General features: G+C 41.2%; 1 protein-coding gene across 2 annotated transcripts; it reads left to right on the plus strand.

Moving 5' to 3' along the window:
- The first annotated feature begins 405 nt into the window (after window positions 1-405).
- SERPINB12 (serpin family B member 12) lies at window positions 406-10,742 on the plus strand. Of its 2 annotated transcripts, XM_045527513.1 has the most exons (8): window positions 406-573; window positions 2,729-2,805; window positions 3,799-3,802; window positions 3,864-3,998; window positions 5,351-5,468; window positions 8,067-8,209; window positions 9,199-9,366; window positions 10,338-10,742. In XM_045527513.1, the coding sequence occupies exons 1-8, from the start codon at window positions 406-408 to the stop codon at window positions 10,740-10,742; spliced, it is 1,218 nt and encodes a 405-aa protein (XP_045383469.1). The 2 variants fall into 2 exon arrangements, with proteins under 2 accessions (XP_045383469.1, XP_045383468.1); XM_045527512.1 differs by lacking the exon at window positions 3,799-3,802 and having other exon boundaries at window positions 2,729-2,863; window positions 3,858-3,998.
- The last annotated feature ends 8,158 nt before the right edge of the window (window positions 10,743-18,900 follow it).

Consider the following 18,900-nt stretch of genomic DNA (forward strand, 5'->3'; position numbering starts at 1 on the left):
ATTGCTGGCAGCCACCAGAAACTGGGAGAGGAAAGATTTTCCCTGACTGTGTCCAGAATAAACCAACTCTGCCAATACCTCGATTTTGGATGTCTGTCCTCTAGAACTGGGGGAGAACTTGTTGTTTAAACCACCTGTTTTGTGATAATTTGCTATGGCAGCACCAGGAAACTAATTCACTCCACTACATGAAAATAGATGTTGATCTCTACCAGTATTGACACCAATAATTACATAGAGGGATGATAATGATCTTAGTTTCCCAGCTGTTAATAACATATTGAGTAACTGTGTATGGTTGTATTTTGGGTACTTAAAATAAAAATTGTTTGTTTACCTATTTTTTTCCAATCACTGTTTTCTCTTTCTCTCTTTTTTTGGTTTTAGACTATTAGGAGTTTTACAATGGATGGTCTTGTTGCAGCAAACACCAAATTTTGCTTTGATCTTTTCCACAAGATAAGCAGAGATGATTATCGTAAAAATATCTTTTTCTGTCCTCTGAGCCTCTCGGCTGCCCTTGGTATGGTCCGCCTGGGAGCTAGAAACAACAGCGCACATCAGATCGATGAAGTACGTATCGGTTAAGGTGCCCCCCAGGGTCCTGAACTCCAGGTCCACACTCCACGCCAGATGCTAACCGCACTCAGGAAAGCTGCCGTGCTCACCGTACCCTGGACTTGCTCGGAGCCAGCATTGGCATCTGCCTCTGAGCCCTCATTTGTATTACTATTCCCCACACTTTGCTTTCTCTTCAATCCTACCATTCTTCAATGTTCAATTAAACTTCTACCTCCTTTAGAGTGTTTCCCCATCCTCTCCAGTCTGACAGCTTTTCTCATTCGTCCTCTCTGTCTCTATCTCTGTCTCCATGTCTGTCACTCTTTCTCATCATTATTGATACCAATATTGCTAGTAGCTTTCAGTATGTGTAAGTGTTTTCTCTCCCACCTGATTCATGAAATCAATATTTATTAAGCACAGATGTGTAACCAGGGGCTGGAGATCTTGGGGTCCTCCTGGGCTCTTCTCTTTCTCTCTCACTTCATACCGCATTTATCAGAAAATTTTGTTGGCTTTTCTTTCGAAATATATCCAGGATGCAAGCTCTTCCCACAGCCTCCCAGAGGTCTGAACTGTCACCACCTTTTCTAACCTGCACACTGTGACAACCTCCTGGTGGGCTTTCCTGCTCCCACGACAGTCTGTTTTTAACACAGCAGCTTGAGATCCTTTTAAAACCTAAGTCAGATCCTGTCTCTCTTCTGCTCAGAAACCTCAGACTTCTCATTTTGCTCATGATAGAAGACCAAGTGCTTACAGTGGCCCATGAGGATCTGACGATGTGAATCCCAGATAATCCCTGTGACTCCATCTCTCCCTCACACCTGTCACACTGGTCTCCCGCTTCCTTGGGGAAGCTGCACCCATCCTGTCTTGGGGCCTTTGCTCTGGCTGCCTTTGCCTGATGGCTCTTCCCCCAGATAACTGATCTCAGCTTTCTTTCTCCTCCAAGACTTTGGTCAGGGTTTGCTCCCCTAGGAGGCCTACTCTGACCTCCCAATCTAGTGCTGCATCTTGGATCCCAATCCCATAAGGAATCCCTGCTACTTCTCCCCATGTGGCATTTTCCACTATGTAACATACAGCACACAGTAATTAATGACGACGTGTATTGCTTTTTGTATGTCTCCTTCACTAGAATATAATCTAGAGGGCTGGGATCTTTGTCCTAGAACAGTGCTTGGCTTAAAGTAGGCACTCAATAAATATCTGTAGAATGAACGAATGAAGGTGATAACAATGACTGTGAGCTCCTGAGGTTGGTCTTATACTGCCTTGGATTAGCACATAACACAAGGGTTATGTGTGAATAAGGCTGTTGCCCCTGAATATGGACGAATCAAATTTTATGGATTAGGGCAGAATGTCTTTGAATCTACTTAGGGCAGAATCTACTTAGATTCAATGTATTATTATTTTCTTATTCCATTAGAAAAACTTAGTGTTAGAGTGTGGTTTGCATCCTCCAGGTCAGGTTTCAGATGTTCGTCCTTCAGGCACATGGGGGTCACCTGCCAACACAGTGGGTCTGTACAGTGCAGGACATGCCACCCACCTCCTGCCTTTCTGTAAGGCTCTGGAAAACTTGCCTTTGCTGTCTTGGCTCCCTTGATTGGTGCAAAAGTCTGGAACATAAATCTAATGGGAGGCACACAGTAATTAAAAAAAGTCTTGGTAGCCACATTAAAAAAGTAAATGAAACAGGTGAGGCTAATTTTAATAATAAACTTTAATTAGCCCAATATATCCAAAATACTATCATATCAACCTGTAATCAACATAAGGATTTTAATGAGACATTTTACATTCTTTGTTTTTCATACTATATTTTATATCTGGTGTGTATTTTTCGCTTACAGCCAATTTAGGCTAGTCATCTACGCAGTGCTCAGTAGCTACACGGAGCTCGCGGATACCTCTATATTCTTTTAGTTTGCTTATATCCATTCATAAGTGCATTTCTGGGGGGTAGTGTTCAATTACTTCCTCTCCATTCTACCTCACAACCCAAGAAGAGAGGCATCCACTTTCCTTTAAACTATTGTTAATTGTTTTGTTTGACTATGTAATCAATGTCATTGTCACATTATACAAATGTTTCTGAAACTATTTAGACTTCCTGCTGTCCATATTATCTGATAGACCCCATCCCATTATCATGCAGGTACTACACTTCAGTGAAATTTCTCAGACTGAAAGCAAAGAACCCGACCCCTGTCTGAAAAGCAATAAACAGGAAGAGCTGGGTGACAGCTCTCTGGAAGGACAGAAAAAAACAACAGAATCTCTGAGTCAGCAGGTGAGCTGCCACCATGAACTCCTGCTCCTCTTCTTTACAAACTGCTCATTCTGGCTGTACCATTTGGCGATGGTTGCTTATCCACAAACATTAGGTCCTGGCTGCCTTCAACAGCAATAGCCTCATGTGATCTGCAATTTCTTTCTATGTGTCTTATATGTTCTTGGCTGTGAGCTTGTTTCCTTAAGAGTAGGATCTAGTATCTTGTGCTCATGATAAAGAAACTTAGATCTTTAATAATAAAGCCCTATCACTCACCTACTTCTACAGGCCACAGGTCCCCAGAAAGGAGCATGGTTGAAGATGAAGGGCGGTAAGGGGTAGGCTCCACCGTGGAAGTCTTACTCTCTCCTTCCACCGCTGCCTGTTCTAGTTCATGCTGAAATCTGTACTGACACACAAAACTTTTATTGACTGTCTTGTACCAGGAGCAGGAAAGATATTCTCCAGGTTATATATTTAGCTACCTTAGAAAGTTTAAAAGGAGGTGGAGAGATGATTGTCTTTCATATGCCATTTTTTTTTTTTTTTTTTTTGGAGACAGACTCTTGCTTTGTCACCCAGGCTAAAATGCCGAGGCATCAGCCTAGCTCACAGCAACCTCAAACTCCTGACCTCAAATGATCCTCCCGCCTTGGCCTCCCAAAGTGCTAAGATTACAGGCATGAGCCACCGTGCCCAACCACATATGCCTTTTCGAGTACAGAGAAAACTAGTGTGCACCATTCTGAAATACAGTGTGCATCACTGAGTCCCCAGACAATATTCCTGGAGGATCTTGACACGAATGTGGGAGCCATGACCTCCCACTGGGACCACTTCTCATCCTTTCTTCCTCTCTTTTTCCCAACTTGCTCCCTGACATGGTAACAGAGAGAAATGACCTCTTACTGAGCAGCTCTATCTTGCTTCTGTACAAAACACCCGTCCTTTAGTGGTGTTTAGCTCTTCTGATACACACGTTTCAGGTCACATTTTGTTTCTCTTTTGTTAGGCTGAGTCCTCAAATGATGAGAATGCACTGCTTGGCTGCTACTTCGGGAAGCTTCTCTGCAAATTAGACAGGATCAAAACTGATTACACCCTGAGCATTGCCAATCGGCTTTATGGAGAGCAGGAATTCCCCATCTGTCAGGTGAGTTGCACACACCTGGTGATTAAAGTTACCACATGGCATACAATGTAAAAAAAAGTGAGTATCTGGATTACTCACCTGCTGTCTAGAATGCAAACCCCTCTGACAGGATGTTGTGCTGGGGACTCAAGGGGTGTCCAGGACCCACCTCTTTCAGTCCCCTACTTTTATTTCGCTCCTCCCAGTCTTTACCTGGAGCAGTTGATGAGGTCTGTCAGGAGTGGAATTGTGGGTGGGAAGGGTCCTATTAGGAACCGCCTTTGGAGCATGTGGGGTTGGTGATGGCATTCTTTCCTGATGTGTTTCCCTGTCAAAGTGCCTGGTAGATGCACTTTGTACCTCCCCTACCTGTTGGCTGTCCCCCGAGGCACTTCTCTAAAATCACCTTTTGTGTCAGTGCTCGCTGCGCTTTTTCTAAGTAGAGTGTCCTAGCAGAAGGAGACTGCACTTTGCCATTTGGAGCGAAAGGCGCAGGATTTATCTCTGTGGCTAAACAGCTTTGTACCTAGAGCACGATGTGTTGATGTGTCTCCATCTGGGCTCTGGTTTCCTCTCTGAACACTAGAAGAGCCACACACTAAGTGACAAAGGTGAGGGATGAGGCCAGTGGCAAAGATGTGGCACAGACGGTTAGGGCTGGACTAGTCAGGGAGGGGGACAGCCCACTTCTGACCAAAATAAGTGTGTTCTCTTACAATGAAAATGAGGTTTTACCTGTTGAGTTTTTTTCCAACCAGCTTTTTTTTTGAAATATCAATTTGCATATCATACAATTTACCTATTGAAAGAGTACAAATGAATGGTTTTGATATATTATAGTATACATTTTTTAAAAAGCTGTGGTAAAATACATATAACATAAAATTTTCCATTTTCACCATTTTTAAATATAAAATTCAGTGGCATGAATTACATTCACAATGTTGTGTAACCATTGCCCTATCTATTTCTGAAACTTTTCATCACTCCAAACAGAAATTGCAACTGTTAAGCAAGGTTTTAATTCTTAAAAACAGAAGCATTTTACAGCTGAGTCTCTCAAGTGACTTGATATTTATCTTGTGATGCCTCCACAAATGGATTGTCCAGATAAAACTGCATCTGGTAGGAAAGGCTCATGCCATTGTAACTGTAGACTGCATCATGAATAAAAGTTCTGTACCCTACATTGTCAGCACAAGAGCAGAAATGTCTCTGGCTAAATTAAGACTGGGGAATAGATAGAAACTGACATGCCTGTTCCTCCGGTGTCAATGACCAGGCTCGTCTGTCTCAAGGCTGCCTCACACTTAACTAGTATTATCACTATTATGACTTAATTGCACAATTTTCCCTTCATTCCAACTGAACAGGAATATACAGATGGTGTGATTCAGTTTTACCACACGACCATTGAAAGTGTTGATTTCCGGAAACACACTGAAAAGTCCAGAGAAGAGATTAACTACTGGGTTGAATCTCAGTCTCAAGGTAAGAAAGACCAAACACATGGTAACTGGTATTTTTTCCCATTTAAAAGAAAACCAGTTTTTTTTTTATGCTATGCAGCCATAAAAAAAAAAATAAGTGAACTAATACCTTTTGTAACAACCTGGATGGAACTAGAGACCATTCTTCTAAGCAAAGTACTGCAAAAATAGAAAAACAAATACCACATGTGCTCATTATTAAATGGGAACTAATCAGTCAGCACTCACGTGCACATGTGGTAGTAAAACTCAACGGAAACCAAGTAGGTGGGAGGGGGAGGAGGGGACGGGTAAATTTGCACCTAAGGGGTACAATGCATGCTACCTTGGTGATGGGCACACGTATAAATTTGGCTCAAACTGCACAAAAGCAAAACATGTGATCAAAATATTTGTACCCCCTTAATATTCTGAAATGAAAAAAAAAAAAAAAGAAAAGAAATCGAGGCAGCCCAGCTTTTCAGATTGCTAGTCTGTTGGGGCCAGAGGTTCCCATATGTAGACTATGTTCAAAGTGTGATTTGAACAGCATCAAACAGTTAAAATGCTAGCTATTACTGTCGCTTATTATTAGTCCTTTAGTCTGTGGTCTTGTTGGCCTTCTGTGGAAAAGAAGGGAGGGGACCAGCTCCAGTGTGATGCTCCAGGTGGGGCTTAGAGAACGTTCCCTTCCAACACTGCATGTGTGGATGTGAAAAACAGAATAAAGTCTTCCCCACAGGCCTAAGGGTTAGTGACCTGAAGGACAAGTCAGGCTGCTGGATGCAGATTAGGGCATTTTTTGATTGCTAGTGTGGGGCTGGGGAAGACTTTCATGCGCAATGACAAGTTTGGAGTACCCGAGAGAACACAGGTCGTGCATTGCTTCCCCACGACCCAGGGCACTGGCGCAAGTTCTGAGTGACTGACGGCCTGGGAACTGACCTTGGCTTGTCTTTGGCACAGGCGCGACACTTTCTGTTCCACTCTTCCATTTGGTGGCTTTCTGTCCGCGTCTCCTCCTCTCCTCACACTGACTTAGGGCTGGGATGCCTCTGCCTGGCCTTTCCTTGGGAGAAATCCCCAAATTTCAAAATTGTCTGTTCTTTCTTCTTCCGTCTTCCACATACCACAAAAGTTCCCATTTCTTCAAGCCTCCACTCAGGTGTCAGGAGGAAAACGGTTCACGAAAGGAGTTTATCCTGAGTATGTAGTTTCTCCTTAGAGAGTTAAGTCTCCCAGAGCATTTTAAGGGCAGATGATGTCAACATACTCTGTTATTATTATGGGATTTAAGTAGAGATCTTGATGTGGAAGGAAGGGTCTCTTCTTACTAAGACCTCAGCAAGCATTCAAGTAGCTGGTGACTTGGTACTTTGAGGTAGAAAAGGACGCACTCTGAAGATGCACTATTGACCGATGGCCTGGGGCTTTTCCAGGCAGCCTCAGAGCTGTGTTACTGAAACTGCACGGGGGCTCTGCCCTAGGTCTGGCTGCTCACTGCACAGAAAGCCAATTGCTGAGACAATGAGTATTACTGAGGAAGAAAGGAATTTTTAATACGAATGACGTTAACTGGGTGAGGAGGGAAGTAGCCTTAAATTCATCTCCCTGACTAATGGAGATGGGGAAGGGATTTTATAGGGGTTAAGGACCGTGGCTACGTGCATCAGGGCAGGTTGTGTTGAAAGTCACTCAAGAGGGTGGTTTGATTCAGAGGTCACAATTTAGTGAGGGATGGTGAGTCTTGGCGTCAGGAAGTCTGCAGCAGGGACCTTGGAATCTCAACTCTTGCAGAAATTTTGCTGTCTCTGGGAAACAACTAAAAAGGTCAAGTAGTTAGTTAAATGTTGTAGGGTTTTTGCTGTCAAGCCCTGCTGGCCTGAGACTCCGAAGAACAGGAAAACTATGGGGAAATCATGTCTGGGGGGTCATCCTGGGTTTGTTCACAGGGCTGGTTACAGAAGGAGCTCCAGAGCTGAGCCCAAAGTTGGAAGGCCCAAGAACCCAACCTAGCTAGTCCTGTTGTGTGGCCTCACCTCTCACTGGATGCAGTTTATTCTTTTATAAAGAAGGGATAACAGTATCTTCTTCTCATGGTTTATGTAGGATGGAATGAGAGAGAGCATGTGAAAGTCCCAGTAAAATAGACTTTATATCATGGCCTAGTACATTTATGTGTATTTTGGTTTATATGTAAGCATATACACTATGCTGTGATGAGTGCTTGAGATGGGAAGTTTATGCCATAGTTCTTTTCTGAAAGAGGTTATCATATAGTCAGGTGACTGGATCTATAATTTGAAAGACAAACCATAGTATGAGATGTCTAAAGACAAATGCCAATCACAAGTGATAGAGAGAATCAGAGATTCCCCCTGTTACAGAGCTCTGAATCAGATGCCCCCAGGGAGAGGGTTTCTCCCCACCCCATCACCCCCATGCTTACCTCCACTTCCCCCCACGTAGGACTAGAAGGGGTTTAATCTTCTCAGGTTAATTCTTGGATGAGACACTCTCTAGTGTTGAGGTTGTTAAGCTGTATTAAAAAACAGTCTGTCTACATGAATACCTTTGATACAATTCATACTGAGGATATCCTCTGGGACATTTTCTTTAGGTAAAATCAAGGAACTCTTCAGCAAGGACACTATTAATGATGCGACTGTGCTGGTGCTGGTGAATGCTGTTTACTTTAAGGCCAAATGGGAAAAATACTTTGACTGTGAAAACACAGTTGATGCACTTTTCTTTCTAAATGAGGTACTGTATTAGAGCTCATGGTCTTCTAGCTATTCCACTCATAATCTCCACTAAGAGTAAAACTTAGCTTTCTGAGTTACAGCTTACACCTATAATAAGAACATTTTGCTATTAATAAAAGCACATGAAGTTCATTGGGTGTTTTTGTGTCAAATACCTATGGCACTGCATATTTTTCCATTCATTATTTCATTATTTCCCCCAAATAACATTATACGATGAGTGTTATTATTATTTTCACTTAGGATTTGGGGGGATAAAATGCAAAGGCTAAGTTAGTTAACCGAATTCACGCATTAGGATTCACATCTGTGAGCATTTGCCTGAGAAACCTGTGTTTTAAGCCACTCGGCTTAGAATGGGAGGAAAGGACAAGGGTTGGATCTCAGCTAACCACTTGTTATCTGGTTAGCTTGTTACTGGGGACAAGTTTTTCTCTCAAGCACTGAATGTCCTCATCTGTAGATTGATGACTCCTCACCCTCCACCTAGAGGTTATTGTGAGGTTTAAGGTGCCTGGGGGTGTCCTTCCTCTAAAGGACGCCTTTGAAGCAGGTGTTGTTATTTAATATGTAGATTATTATTGTTTAGCCATGGCTCCCATCAGTGCAGTGGTGGGCTCCTCCAGGCCAGAGGGGACAGGCTGGTGTGAGGCCAAGAGGCAGGGTGGGGCAGGCATTGAAGATGGACAGCTGGCAGGGCTCTTTTCTGCTTACCAGGCAGTGGGAGGTGGTTGGAAAGAGAGTCTACCAGCAGTAGCCTTGGGAGCTAAACAACTGGTTAAAAACACGGAAAGATACAATATTGGCAACATAAGGGCCAACCGATCAGAGGGCAGACTCTCTTGGGCTGGATCACTGGTGTGGCTCAGGACTTCTGCTGCAGACTCATCTCATCTTACAGAACCTCTGTTCTCAAGAGAGTTGGGGTCCTGTGAGTTTGTGAGCTTCCCATGGCCATCCTGTGACTTCCTGCCTTGTCTCCTGCAGAATGAAAAGAAGAATGTGAAGATGATGACTCAGAAAGGTCAGTATAGAATTGGCTTCATAGAGGAGCTGAAGGCACAGATCCTCGAGATGAGATACACCAAGGGGGAGCTCAGCATGTTCGTCCTGCTGCCGTCTTACTCGGAAGATAACCTGAAGGGTCTGGAAGAGGTAAGTCTTCATTTCTACGTTTCTACAAAACATGTAATTATAGATCTTTGGAGAACAACACTATCTACCATCTATCATCCTGAGGAAGGATGGATAGTACCTGGGTGGTACCTGAGCTATCAGAGATATCAAAGGGTATATAAAAATATGAATTAAACAAGATATTTATTTCTCATTTGTTTAGACCTAAAGAACAAATGCCAAAAACACTGGAATCGACATTTCCTCTCTAATCTCATCGTTCTCTGCAACCATTTTTCCAAACCAAGGGATCTGGGTTCTCCCTGAATATCCTGATTTCTGGCCACATACTCAGACTATTTTTCTCTAGCTCAGTTAAAGACCCTTTAGCTGAATCTTGTTTTGGGGCACATGTACCTTGACAGAAGTAAAGATTTTGACACTGGAATAGATTGATTGTTAGGTAGGAATTAATGAAGGCTGGAGAAGCTCAGCTACATACTATCCAATGGGGTAAAGAGATAGGGATAGAAGGGGAAAGTGACAGAAATGCCTATTTAGCAGGTATAGTAATTATAATATCAATAACAATCATTATTCAGTATTTACTATGTGCCTTCACTGTGTTAACTACTTTACACACAGTATTTTGTTAATACTTGCAAGAGCCTAATAGTATTACCTCTACTTTCTAGAAGAGGAAATTTAACTTCAGAATATTAGGGCTTGGCCAAAGCATCCAACTAATCAACTGACCTTTGCTGGGCTTTGAACTCTCGTCTGTCAAACACCAAAGCACACCGGAACTCAAATTGTCCCATAACTTCTTGTAAAGAGGAAAGATATTTGCTTGGAGAAGTTTTAAATGGAACCAGACTATTCTGAGGCTTAGAGAAAGACCTCGAAGGTTGTCACTGACTATAGAAACAGACTCATGCACCTTAAAGTAACTGGGATGTTCTTTGCAGACTCATGATCTGACCCTGAATATTATTTCCTTCCTCTTGTAGCTTGAAAGGAAAGTCTCCTATGAAAAAATAGTGGCCTGGAGCAGCTCAGAAAACATGTATGAAAATATGGTAGCTGTGTCCTTCCCCCAGTTTACCCTGGAAGACAGCTACGATCTCAATTCTATTCTACAAGACATGGGCATCACGGATATCTTTGATGAAACGAGGGCTGATCTTACTGGAATCTCTCCAACTCCCAATTTGTATTTGTCAAAAATTGTCCACAAGACCTTTGTGGAGGTGGATGAAAATGGCTCAGAGGCAGCAGCGGCAAGCGGGGTTGTCGGCATGGAAAAGTCAATGTCATCGTGCGTGGAGTTTAATGTCTGCCGCCCTTTTCTCTTTTTCATCAGACACAACAAAACCCAAACCATTCTCTTCTATGGAAGGGTCTGCTCTCCTTGAAAGGGGCACACTCTCTGGTACTTGGGGGCTGGAGGAAAATGGCCATACACTCTTCCCCTTGTATAACAAGGGCACTTGCCTTTTTGCCAAAATCTAAGCTGACCGCTCCCTTCCTCCGGCCATCAGCACGGCTTATCCTCGTCTTCCTCTCACTCTGCAGCTGTTTTCATCTGAGTCTGTTGGTATTGAAGGGCCCTTGTTCCCTCCCTAACCTTTCCCCACCCTAAACATTCAAGCCCATAAATTCACCGTCTGCGACCTGAAGGTCAGCACTGTTGAAGATGGTTTACCTACCTCCTCATGAAAGAATCATGAAAGTTCAGGTCATTAGGCCCATTCTAAGAGATGGCAAACTCAGAAGCCACTTTCACAGATGGCAAGAGAAAACTTAGATTGGAATGTCTTTAGGAAACTCAGCTCTATTTCTAGGGTGGTTATAATTGTGGCCATCACTGGTCAGGATGCTCTGCGTCTTCCTCTTCTGTCGTCTTACTGCGTGGAGGATGCCCTGTGAGGTCCCTGAGAGGGCTTGGGGTGTATCTAAGTGATAGCTCAAGGGTATATGAATCCCCCAGCCAGCACTCATCTGCACAGAGCAGGAGAATGATATTTGTCTTGTGAACCTGACACTGACCCAGGAGGTGGCAAGTGGATTTAGAGGAGACTGGTCTCAGTTTTCCTTGTTGAGTCCCCTAGGGCTGCAGTCCCCAAGCCCCGGGCCGCAGACTGGTCCCTGGCCTGTTAGGGACCAGGTTGCAGGGCTCCACCACCCACTCCCCCACCCCCATCCGTGGAAAAATTGTCTTCCATGAAACTAGTCCCTGGTGCTAAAAAGGTTGGGACCGCTGCTCTAGGGCATCATCATCGAGCACTTTCCTCTCTCTCCACCCCCTTCCTCAGAGAATTCCCAGCTGTGGCTCGTTGCTCCTACATCCCAGGTGTGTTCAGGTGTGGGGAGCAGCGCTGCTCCTGCTGGACTGCTGGGCACCCCCTTCTGCTCTCTCCGCCCTCTGGACCTATGTGTCCTCCCTGAGCCTCATGGTGGCAGCAAACGTGGGCCTGGGCACGATGCACCCGGAAACCCTTGTCAGGAAGGCCACTGGCTCCATCTCAAGCCCCAGTCTGCTGAAGCCCGACGCCCGGGTGTTCCTACTCCCGGCGTGGGGACCTGTGTTCTCTGCTGGGACCGTCTGAGCTCTGGAGCTTGGCCTTAGCTGAGCGCTCTGGAATGAGCACGGACATGTGTAACTCACGTCTCTTTTGAGTCAGTCTCTTTTCTGCTGAGGCGAATTTCTGGTCTTGGTTGTGGCCCAGTGTTTCTGCTCTGCCCAGGACTCTCCTCCCGACTGCTGCCATGCGGGTTAAATGTGGCTGTGGGGGTGTTCGAGGGAGGAGACAGGTTAAGTCCACCTGCTCTGAGGCCGGCCTCCCTCCCCGGTTCTCTCCTACCCCAGGGATCTCTTTGTGCTGTGGGAGACAAGCCCCACGTTCTCATTGTTGAAGCTCATTTACGGTATAAACGATTTGTCCTTGGTAATGTGAAGCAGTTTGAGGCAGTTCTTTTCCCAGAATACACGTCCCATGGGTCAAATTTATCTCGGATAATCAAAAGCTTAGTGTCTCCTGGGGTTCCTTTGGGGGCTGATGTTCGGAGGGCTGGTTCCACTCTTGCCTGGGCGTCACTGCCAGGTGCTGAGCCGGGTAACCACGACCATATATTGCTGGCCTGCACTGTCTGGTATTTCTTGTGTTCTTATTCTTATACTTGGTAGACACATTTTTTTTCATTTATATTGGGATTTCTCAGAATTTGAGGCATGAGAGGGAAAATGTATCTGTTTACAATGTGAGAAATAGTAAGATTCTTAAATCTTTATGTAAATCAGTAAACATAATCTTTACAAACCTTTGATCATAATGTTTCTTCTCAACAAATAAAGCACTTTTGTTATTAGCTAAAATGCATATAATGTGTTGTCAAGTGACTTTTTTTTGCTGATACAACTTTAACCTGAAAACTTTCATCCAAAAATGTAAAAATGCATATTTCATGAAACTAACAATTCATCTGAGTTACATGGGGAAAATATACCTTGCCCCAGCAATAATTTCTCCCAACTTTCCATCATAGTTACATATGAAGGCATATAAAAAAAGATGAAAGCTCACAACAATGCTAAAACCAAAGAGCAACAGCAAACGAATCATCAGACTATAGAAGATATTTCTGCTGACTCCAAGTTAATGTGGCTGGACGGGGGAGGGGAGGATAGTCGAGGGCTTACCTGTGTCACCCAATCTGTGCCTGAGTCTGCCTTATTTCTTGGCACTACTGCCTTCCCTTGAGTTCAGAGACATGAGACCTCTGCCAAGCTAAATTCTGGACATCTCTCTCTTGTACTCACTGCTTTCTCTCCCCCTCTGTCTTTCTTATCAGTTTTTTTTTTTTTTTTTTTTTTTCTGCAGCCATTTGAAGACTGAATGAAACTCTGCAATTATGACTTAGGGGAGAATGAGGACAGGCATTGGCTCTTTCCATCCTAGTGACCATTGTGGTGGCTGGTTCAAGGACTGTGCCTGACAAGTCTGTGGTTTTCTGCCCCTGTTTTGTGCCAGGCAATGAGTGGCAGATGCCTTTGCCCCAGGGCTGGGGCAGTAAGTGTGTGCGCCAGAGTCATGGAGGTGTAGCAGTGTCCCTGGTGACTGGCAATATGAAAGAATAGGAGAAGTTTCCACAGAAGGTTTATAAATCACTTGTTCACTTGCCTGAAAGCATAGCCTACCCCTCCTAGTGCTAAATTGCCAAGGCAGGCTGTGGTAAACCCCAAAGCAGTATTCACAGACAGCCTAATGAGGAATCTCAAATACAAAGATAAGCCTATAACCTAGCTACCAAATATTTAAAGGAAATAACCACATGAAAGAAGGATATCAACTTCAACAGAGTTAATAGGTCAAACAGTGTTATGTAGGTGTTTGTTTTTCTTCCTGATGTTAGAGAGGTCTTTATGCCTTAGGAAGATTAGCCTTCTGTATTAGAATTAGCAAAAACCCTTTTCTCAGTTTGTCATTTCTTTTTGACTTTGCTTATTGAATCTATCTTTTTAATTTTTGTAAGCTGAATTTACCAATCTTTTATTGCTTCCAAGGTTTTTGAATTGAATTGAATTGAATTGAATTAATTTATTTTTGAGACAGGGTCTTGCTCTGCCACCTGGACTGCAATGCAGTGGTGTGATCACAGCTCACCGCAGCCTTGAGCTTCCGGGCTCAAGCGATCCTCCCTGCTTAGCCCCTGGGCAGTTGGGACTACAGATGAGTATCACCATGCCTGGTGTGGTTTTTAAAAAAATTTTTTGTAGAGGTGGGAGTTCCCATTATTTGCCCAGGCTGGTTTAGAACTCCTGACCTCAAGTGATCCTCCTCCCATGGCCTTCCAAAATGCTGGATTATAGGCGTGAGCCACTGCACCAGCAGTTCCAGGTTTTAAATCAGACTTTGTCTCCTTCCAGGTTTGCAGGAATTTATCCGTGTTTTTTTCTTTTACCTGTATAGTTTCATTTCTAAAATTTATATCTCTGATTCAATTAGAGTTTGTTCTGGCACGTGAAGTAAAGTATGGGTCCTATTTTATTTGTCCCAGGTGGCTCTCCAGTTGTCCAATGCCACTTATTAAAACATTTATCTTTTGGGGATTTGAGATATCCAATTTATCATACACTAAATTTCATATGTGTCATGTCATATACGAAGTACACATGTGCTTTGGTCTATTTATGAACTTTCTGTCCTCTTCCTTTGATCTCTCTATTCACGTACCAATATCAGTGTTTTAGTGATCGAAGCTTTATTGCTTTTCCTTTGCAGTACTTCCCTAGTTATTCTTGTTGGCTTATTTTTCTATATGAGCTTTATAGTCATATTATCTTGCTGTTTCACTATTTTTTCTCTTTTTAATTTTTCCTTGTGATATCAGAAAAGTTTGTATTTTTTGTACTAGATATTACTTTTATACTATATCGTTATCTAATGGCCTCACACTACTTTTTTACTTACTCAGGTTTTTATCATTTTTAAGTGATATCAGTTGCCTCTTGTCTATTGCCTGGGCAATAATCAATGGACTTATTGTACCTTCTCTTTCTTCCTAGCATTTCGTCCCACTTTTTTCAGTCATTTTTTTCTATTTTGGAAGAACATATAAAATATACAATACATATTATTTTCTACCCTAGTCCCATGTTTGCTATGCCTTAGAGCTACAATAAAATATATTTGTGCACTTTATAAGTCTTCTGCCCAAGTTTCTCCAATCATTTTTGTTGTTGTTTTTAGATGAAACACATCCTCTGGTAGATTCCTCAAGAAAGGCTAACAAGTCAACGTTCTCTAAATTTGTGACAACTTAATGCTGTTTCTCCATGGTCTTGATTCATAAAAGAGTACTTGTTGGGTTATAAAATTCTTGGTTTGGATGTTCTTTGAGTTTCTTTAAATATTGTTCTGCTGATCTGTCTGTTGCTCTCAAGCAGTCTAATGTCAGCTTGATTTTTTTTATAATGATTTGATTCATTCTCCCCCCCCCTTCTCTCTCTGGAGATGTTAAAAACTAATAGATTTTCTAATAGGTCTTAGATGTCATCATTCAGGGCTAATTTTCCAAGGTACATTGTGGACGATTTCAATATATAGATTCAGTTTTTTTTTTTTCGTTTTGAAATGTTTTCTTGGATTATAGCTTTAAATATACTATCATCTCTACTCCACTGTTTTATTTTTGTACTTTATAGATCACAGTTGACCCTTGAACAAATGGAGTTAGAGGCAGTCAAAAATCCACACATAACTTTTGACTCCCCCAAAACTTTACTGCTAACAGCCTGCTGTTGACTGGAAGCCTTACTGATAGCATTAACAGCTGATGAACACATATTTTGTGTATTATATATTGTATTATATACTGTACTCTTACAATAAAGCAAGCTAGAGAAAAGAAGTGTTATAAAGAAAATCATAAGGAAGAGAAAATGTGCAAAGTTCTTCATTGTTGTCATCTTCACATTGAGCAGGCTGAGGAGGAGGAGGAGAGATTGGTTTAGCTGTCTCAGAGGTGGCAGAGGTGGAATAAAATCCGCAAAAGTGGACCCTCAATGTTCAAACCCATGTTGTTCAAGGGTCAACTGTACAATTACATGTATTATAGATTTTTTTTGCCTGTTTCTATTTCTTTCTCTTTTATCCTTTTAGTCCGTCCTTTATTTTGTTTTTGTTCTCTATGTTCCTTATTGTACTTTTTCTTACTTTCAAGATGATTTTGTTATTTCTATAATTTCTTGAGTTCAGACAGATCTCTTTACACATCTTTCTTTTTGTTGTTGTTTTGTCATTCATGTTTATTCTGGGTTTTTGAAAGTATGATTTGTAGCATTCTTCACGTTCACGATTGCTTTTCAAATGATATTTAATCCATAAGGCAGTGTTATGTTGCAGCTTCCCCCCCACCGCCCTGCCAGGCATGGTTGATCTCTTGGGCAGTATTTTCGTCAGCTGAAAAGTTTTGATTCTCACTGTTTTCTTCTTACAGTAGTTTTGCATATTTCTTGAGTAACTTTTCCTGTTCATACTAAAATGTGTAGGATTTTTGGACTAAAAATGACAGGCAACTTTATGAAGGTGAGTGGGTACCATACTCCGGTTTCTTGGTTCAAGAGTGCCCTCTTCTGTTGGTACAGTTAAGTGCAGTTTTTAAAATAAAATAAATGCTGCCTTGCTGCTTTGCTTGTTGATCTATGTGCACAGAAATTTGAAATTAGGTGTCTTTCACTGTATTGAGAAATGGTTCTATCAGAGGAATAAATATTGGTAAAGAGAGACCAAACCACTAAACAGAGATTTATGATCATGTTTCTAGAAAATCCAGTGAATAAGCTGACAATTTACCAAAAAAGAATGTTCTTCAAGATGATTTGCTAGACATCCAAAAAAAAAAAGTTTTCTTATACACCAGTAATAACTATTTACAAACATAATGCTTTATTTAATTCACAACACCTAATTCTATTTGAAATTATCTTATTTATTTATTGTATGCATCTCCCCAATACAATGTGAATTTAAATGAGAGAAAGGACCCTTTACACCGTATTCATTGGGGTACCTCAGTAGCTAAAGCAGTATCTGATGCAGAGTAGAGACTTAAATGGATAAATGGGAAAACCATAACAACATCAAAACTATAAAATGTCTATGAATAAATTGAATGAGAAATTTTTTGTGATGAATAACACATATATGGAAATATTGACATATAGCTCAATGTATTATCACAATGAACACCCACGCAGCCACCACCCAGGTAAAGAAATAGAGCATTAGCATCACCCCCAAACACCCCAATTGTGTCCCTTTCCAATTATTACCTTTCACCTTCTTCAAAATATAACCAGTACACTGATTTGCAGCACTATAGTTTAGTTTTGCCTGCTTTTGAACTTTATATAAACAGAATCATACAGTATGTATTCTTTTACATTTGGCTTCTTTTTTTCAATAATGTTTGTAAAACTCATCTGTTGTGTTGTCTATAGCTTTAGCTTGTTCATTGTCATTACTGTGTAGTATTTAACTGTGTGAACATATTATTTATTTACACATTCCACTGTTCATGCACATTTGGGTTTTCAGTACTTGGCTATTATAAATAATTCTGCTATAAACATACTTTTACATGTGTCTTGGTGCCCATGGACACACGTTTGTGTTGGGTGTATACCTGAGGTGGAATTGCTAGGTCATGGGGTATGTACATGTTCAACTTTGATAGTGTCTTTTGATGAATGAGAGCTTTTGAATTTTACATAGTACAATTTGTTAAACTTTACTATTATTGTAAATGCTTTTGTGTGCTCCATTTAGCTCTGCAATCCATTTATGATGGGGATTTGTATACGGTGTTAGATAGGAGTCAAGACTCCTTTTTTCCCCATATAGGTATTCAACGAACTCAGTATAATTTATTAAAGAGATCACTCTTTCCCCACTGCTCTGCAACAACACTTTAAAAAAAATACAGTGTGCACATATGCATCAAAACTTTTCTGGGTCTCTGGTCTGGCCTATCCTTTGCCAAAACCATACTGACAATTATTTAATAAGTCTTGTTATAGATAGAGCAGGTTTTACCTCCTCCTCCTTCACCATCAAAAGTGTTTTGGCTATTATTGGTCCTTTGCTATTTTATAAAAATTTAGAATCAGATGGCCAATTTTTTGAAAAATGAACTTCTTGGGATTTTTGATTGAGATTGCAGTGATCAATTTTGAGAAAATTGACATCGTTACAATATTGAGTCTTCCAAATCATAAATAAAATATATCCCTCCACTTAGCCTTCTTAATTTCTCTCAATTATGTTTAACCTTTTTCTATATACAGGCTTACATATTTTTCATATTTACTAGGTATGTGGTTTTTTTTATTATTTTATTTATTTAATTGACATATAAAATTGTATTTGCCATGCACAACATAATATTTTGAAGATTAAGAACATTGTGCAGTGACTAAATCTAGATAATTAACATATGCATTACCTCACATAGCTTTTTCATGCTCTTCTAAATCATATATTTTAAAAGTTTCTAACTGTATGTTGCTAGCATATTAAAAATACTTGGTTTTTTAAATTGACCTTGCATTCAGCAGTCTTGTGAAATTCACTTTCTACATTTTAATGTGTATCTCGATTCTTTTGTGAATGATAATTTTATTTTCCCTTTCAAATCATCTTACCTTTTAAATAATAAACTAACTAATCAATTAAATAATTGCCTTATCGTACTTGCCAGTTTTGAATGGAAGTAGTGATAGCAAGCGTACCTCTCTTGTTTTGATCACAAAGAAAGAACTGGTTCTCCCCCCACCCCCAACTCTTTCTATCTATAAACTCTATTGATGGGCCCGTAACATGAGCATGCTCTTTGCTCAACATGCAAAGGTGATTAATTTTTCACATTTAATTTATTAATTCTAAAGATTCCCAATCTAAACTCCAAGAGAATTTTTCACAGGTCTTTATAAACTGATTAAAAATATTATCTAAAGGATGCAAGAATTGTAAAGAAATGTTGGAAAGCAAAAACAGCAAGGGGCTTGGGCTA

This window comes from Lemur catta, chromosome 16 (assembly GCF_020740605.2).
Source record: "Lemur catta isolate mLemCat1 chromosome 16, mLemCat1.pri, whole genome shotgun sequence".
NCBI lineage: Eukaryota > Metazoa > Chordata > Mammalia > Primates > Lemuridae > Lemur > Lemur catta.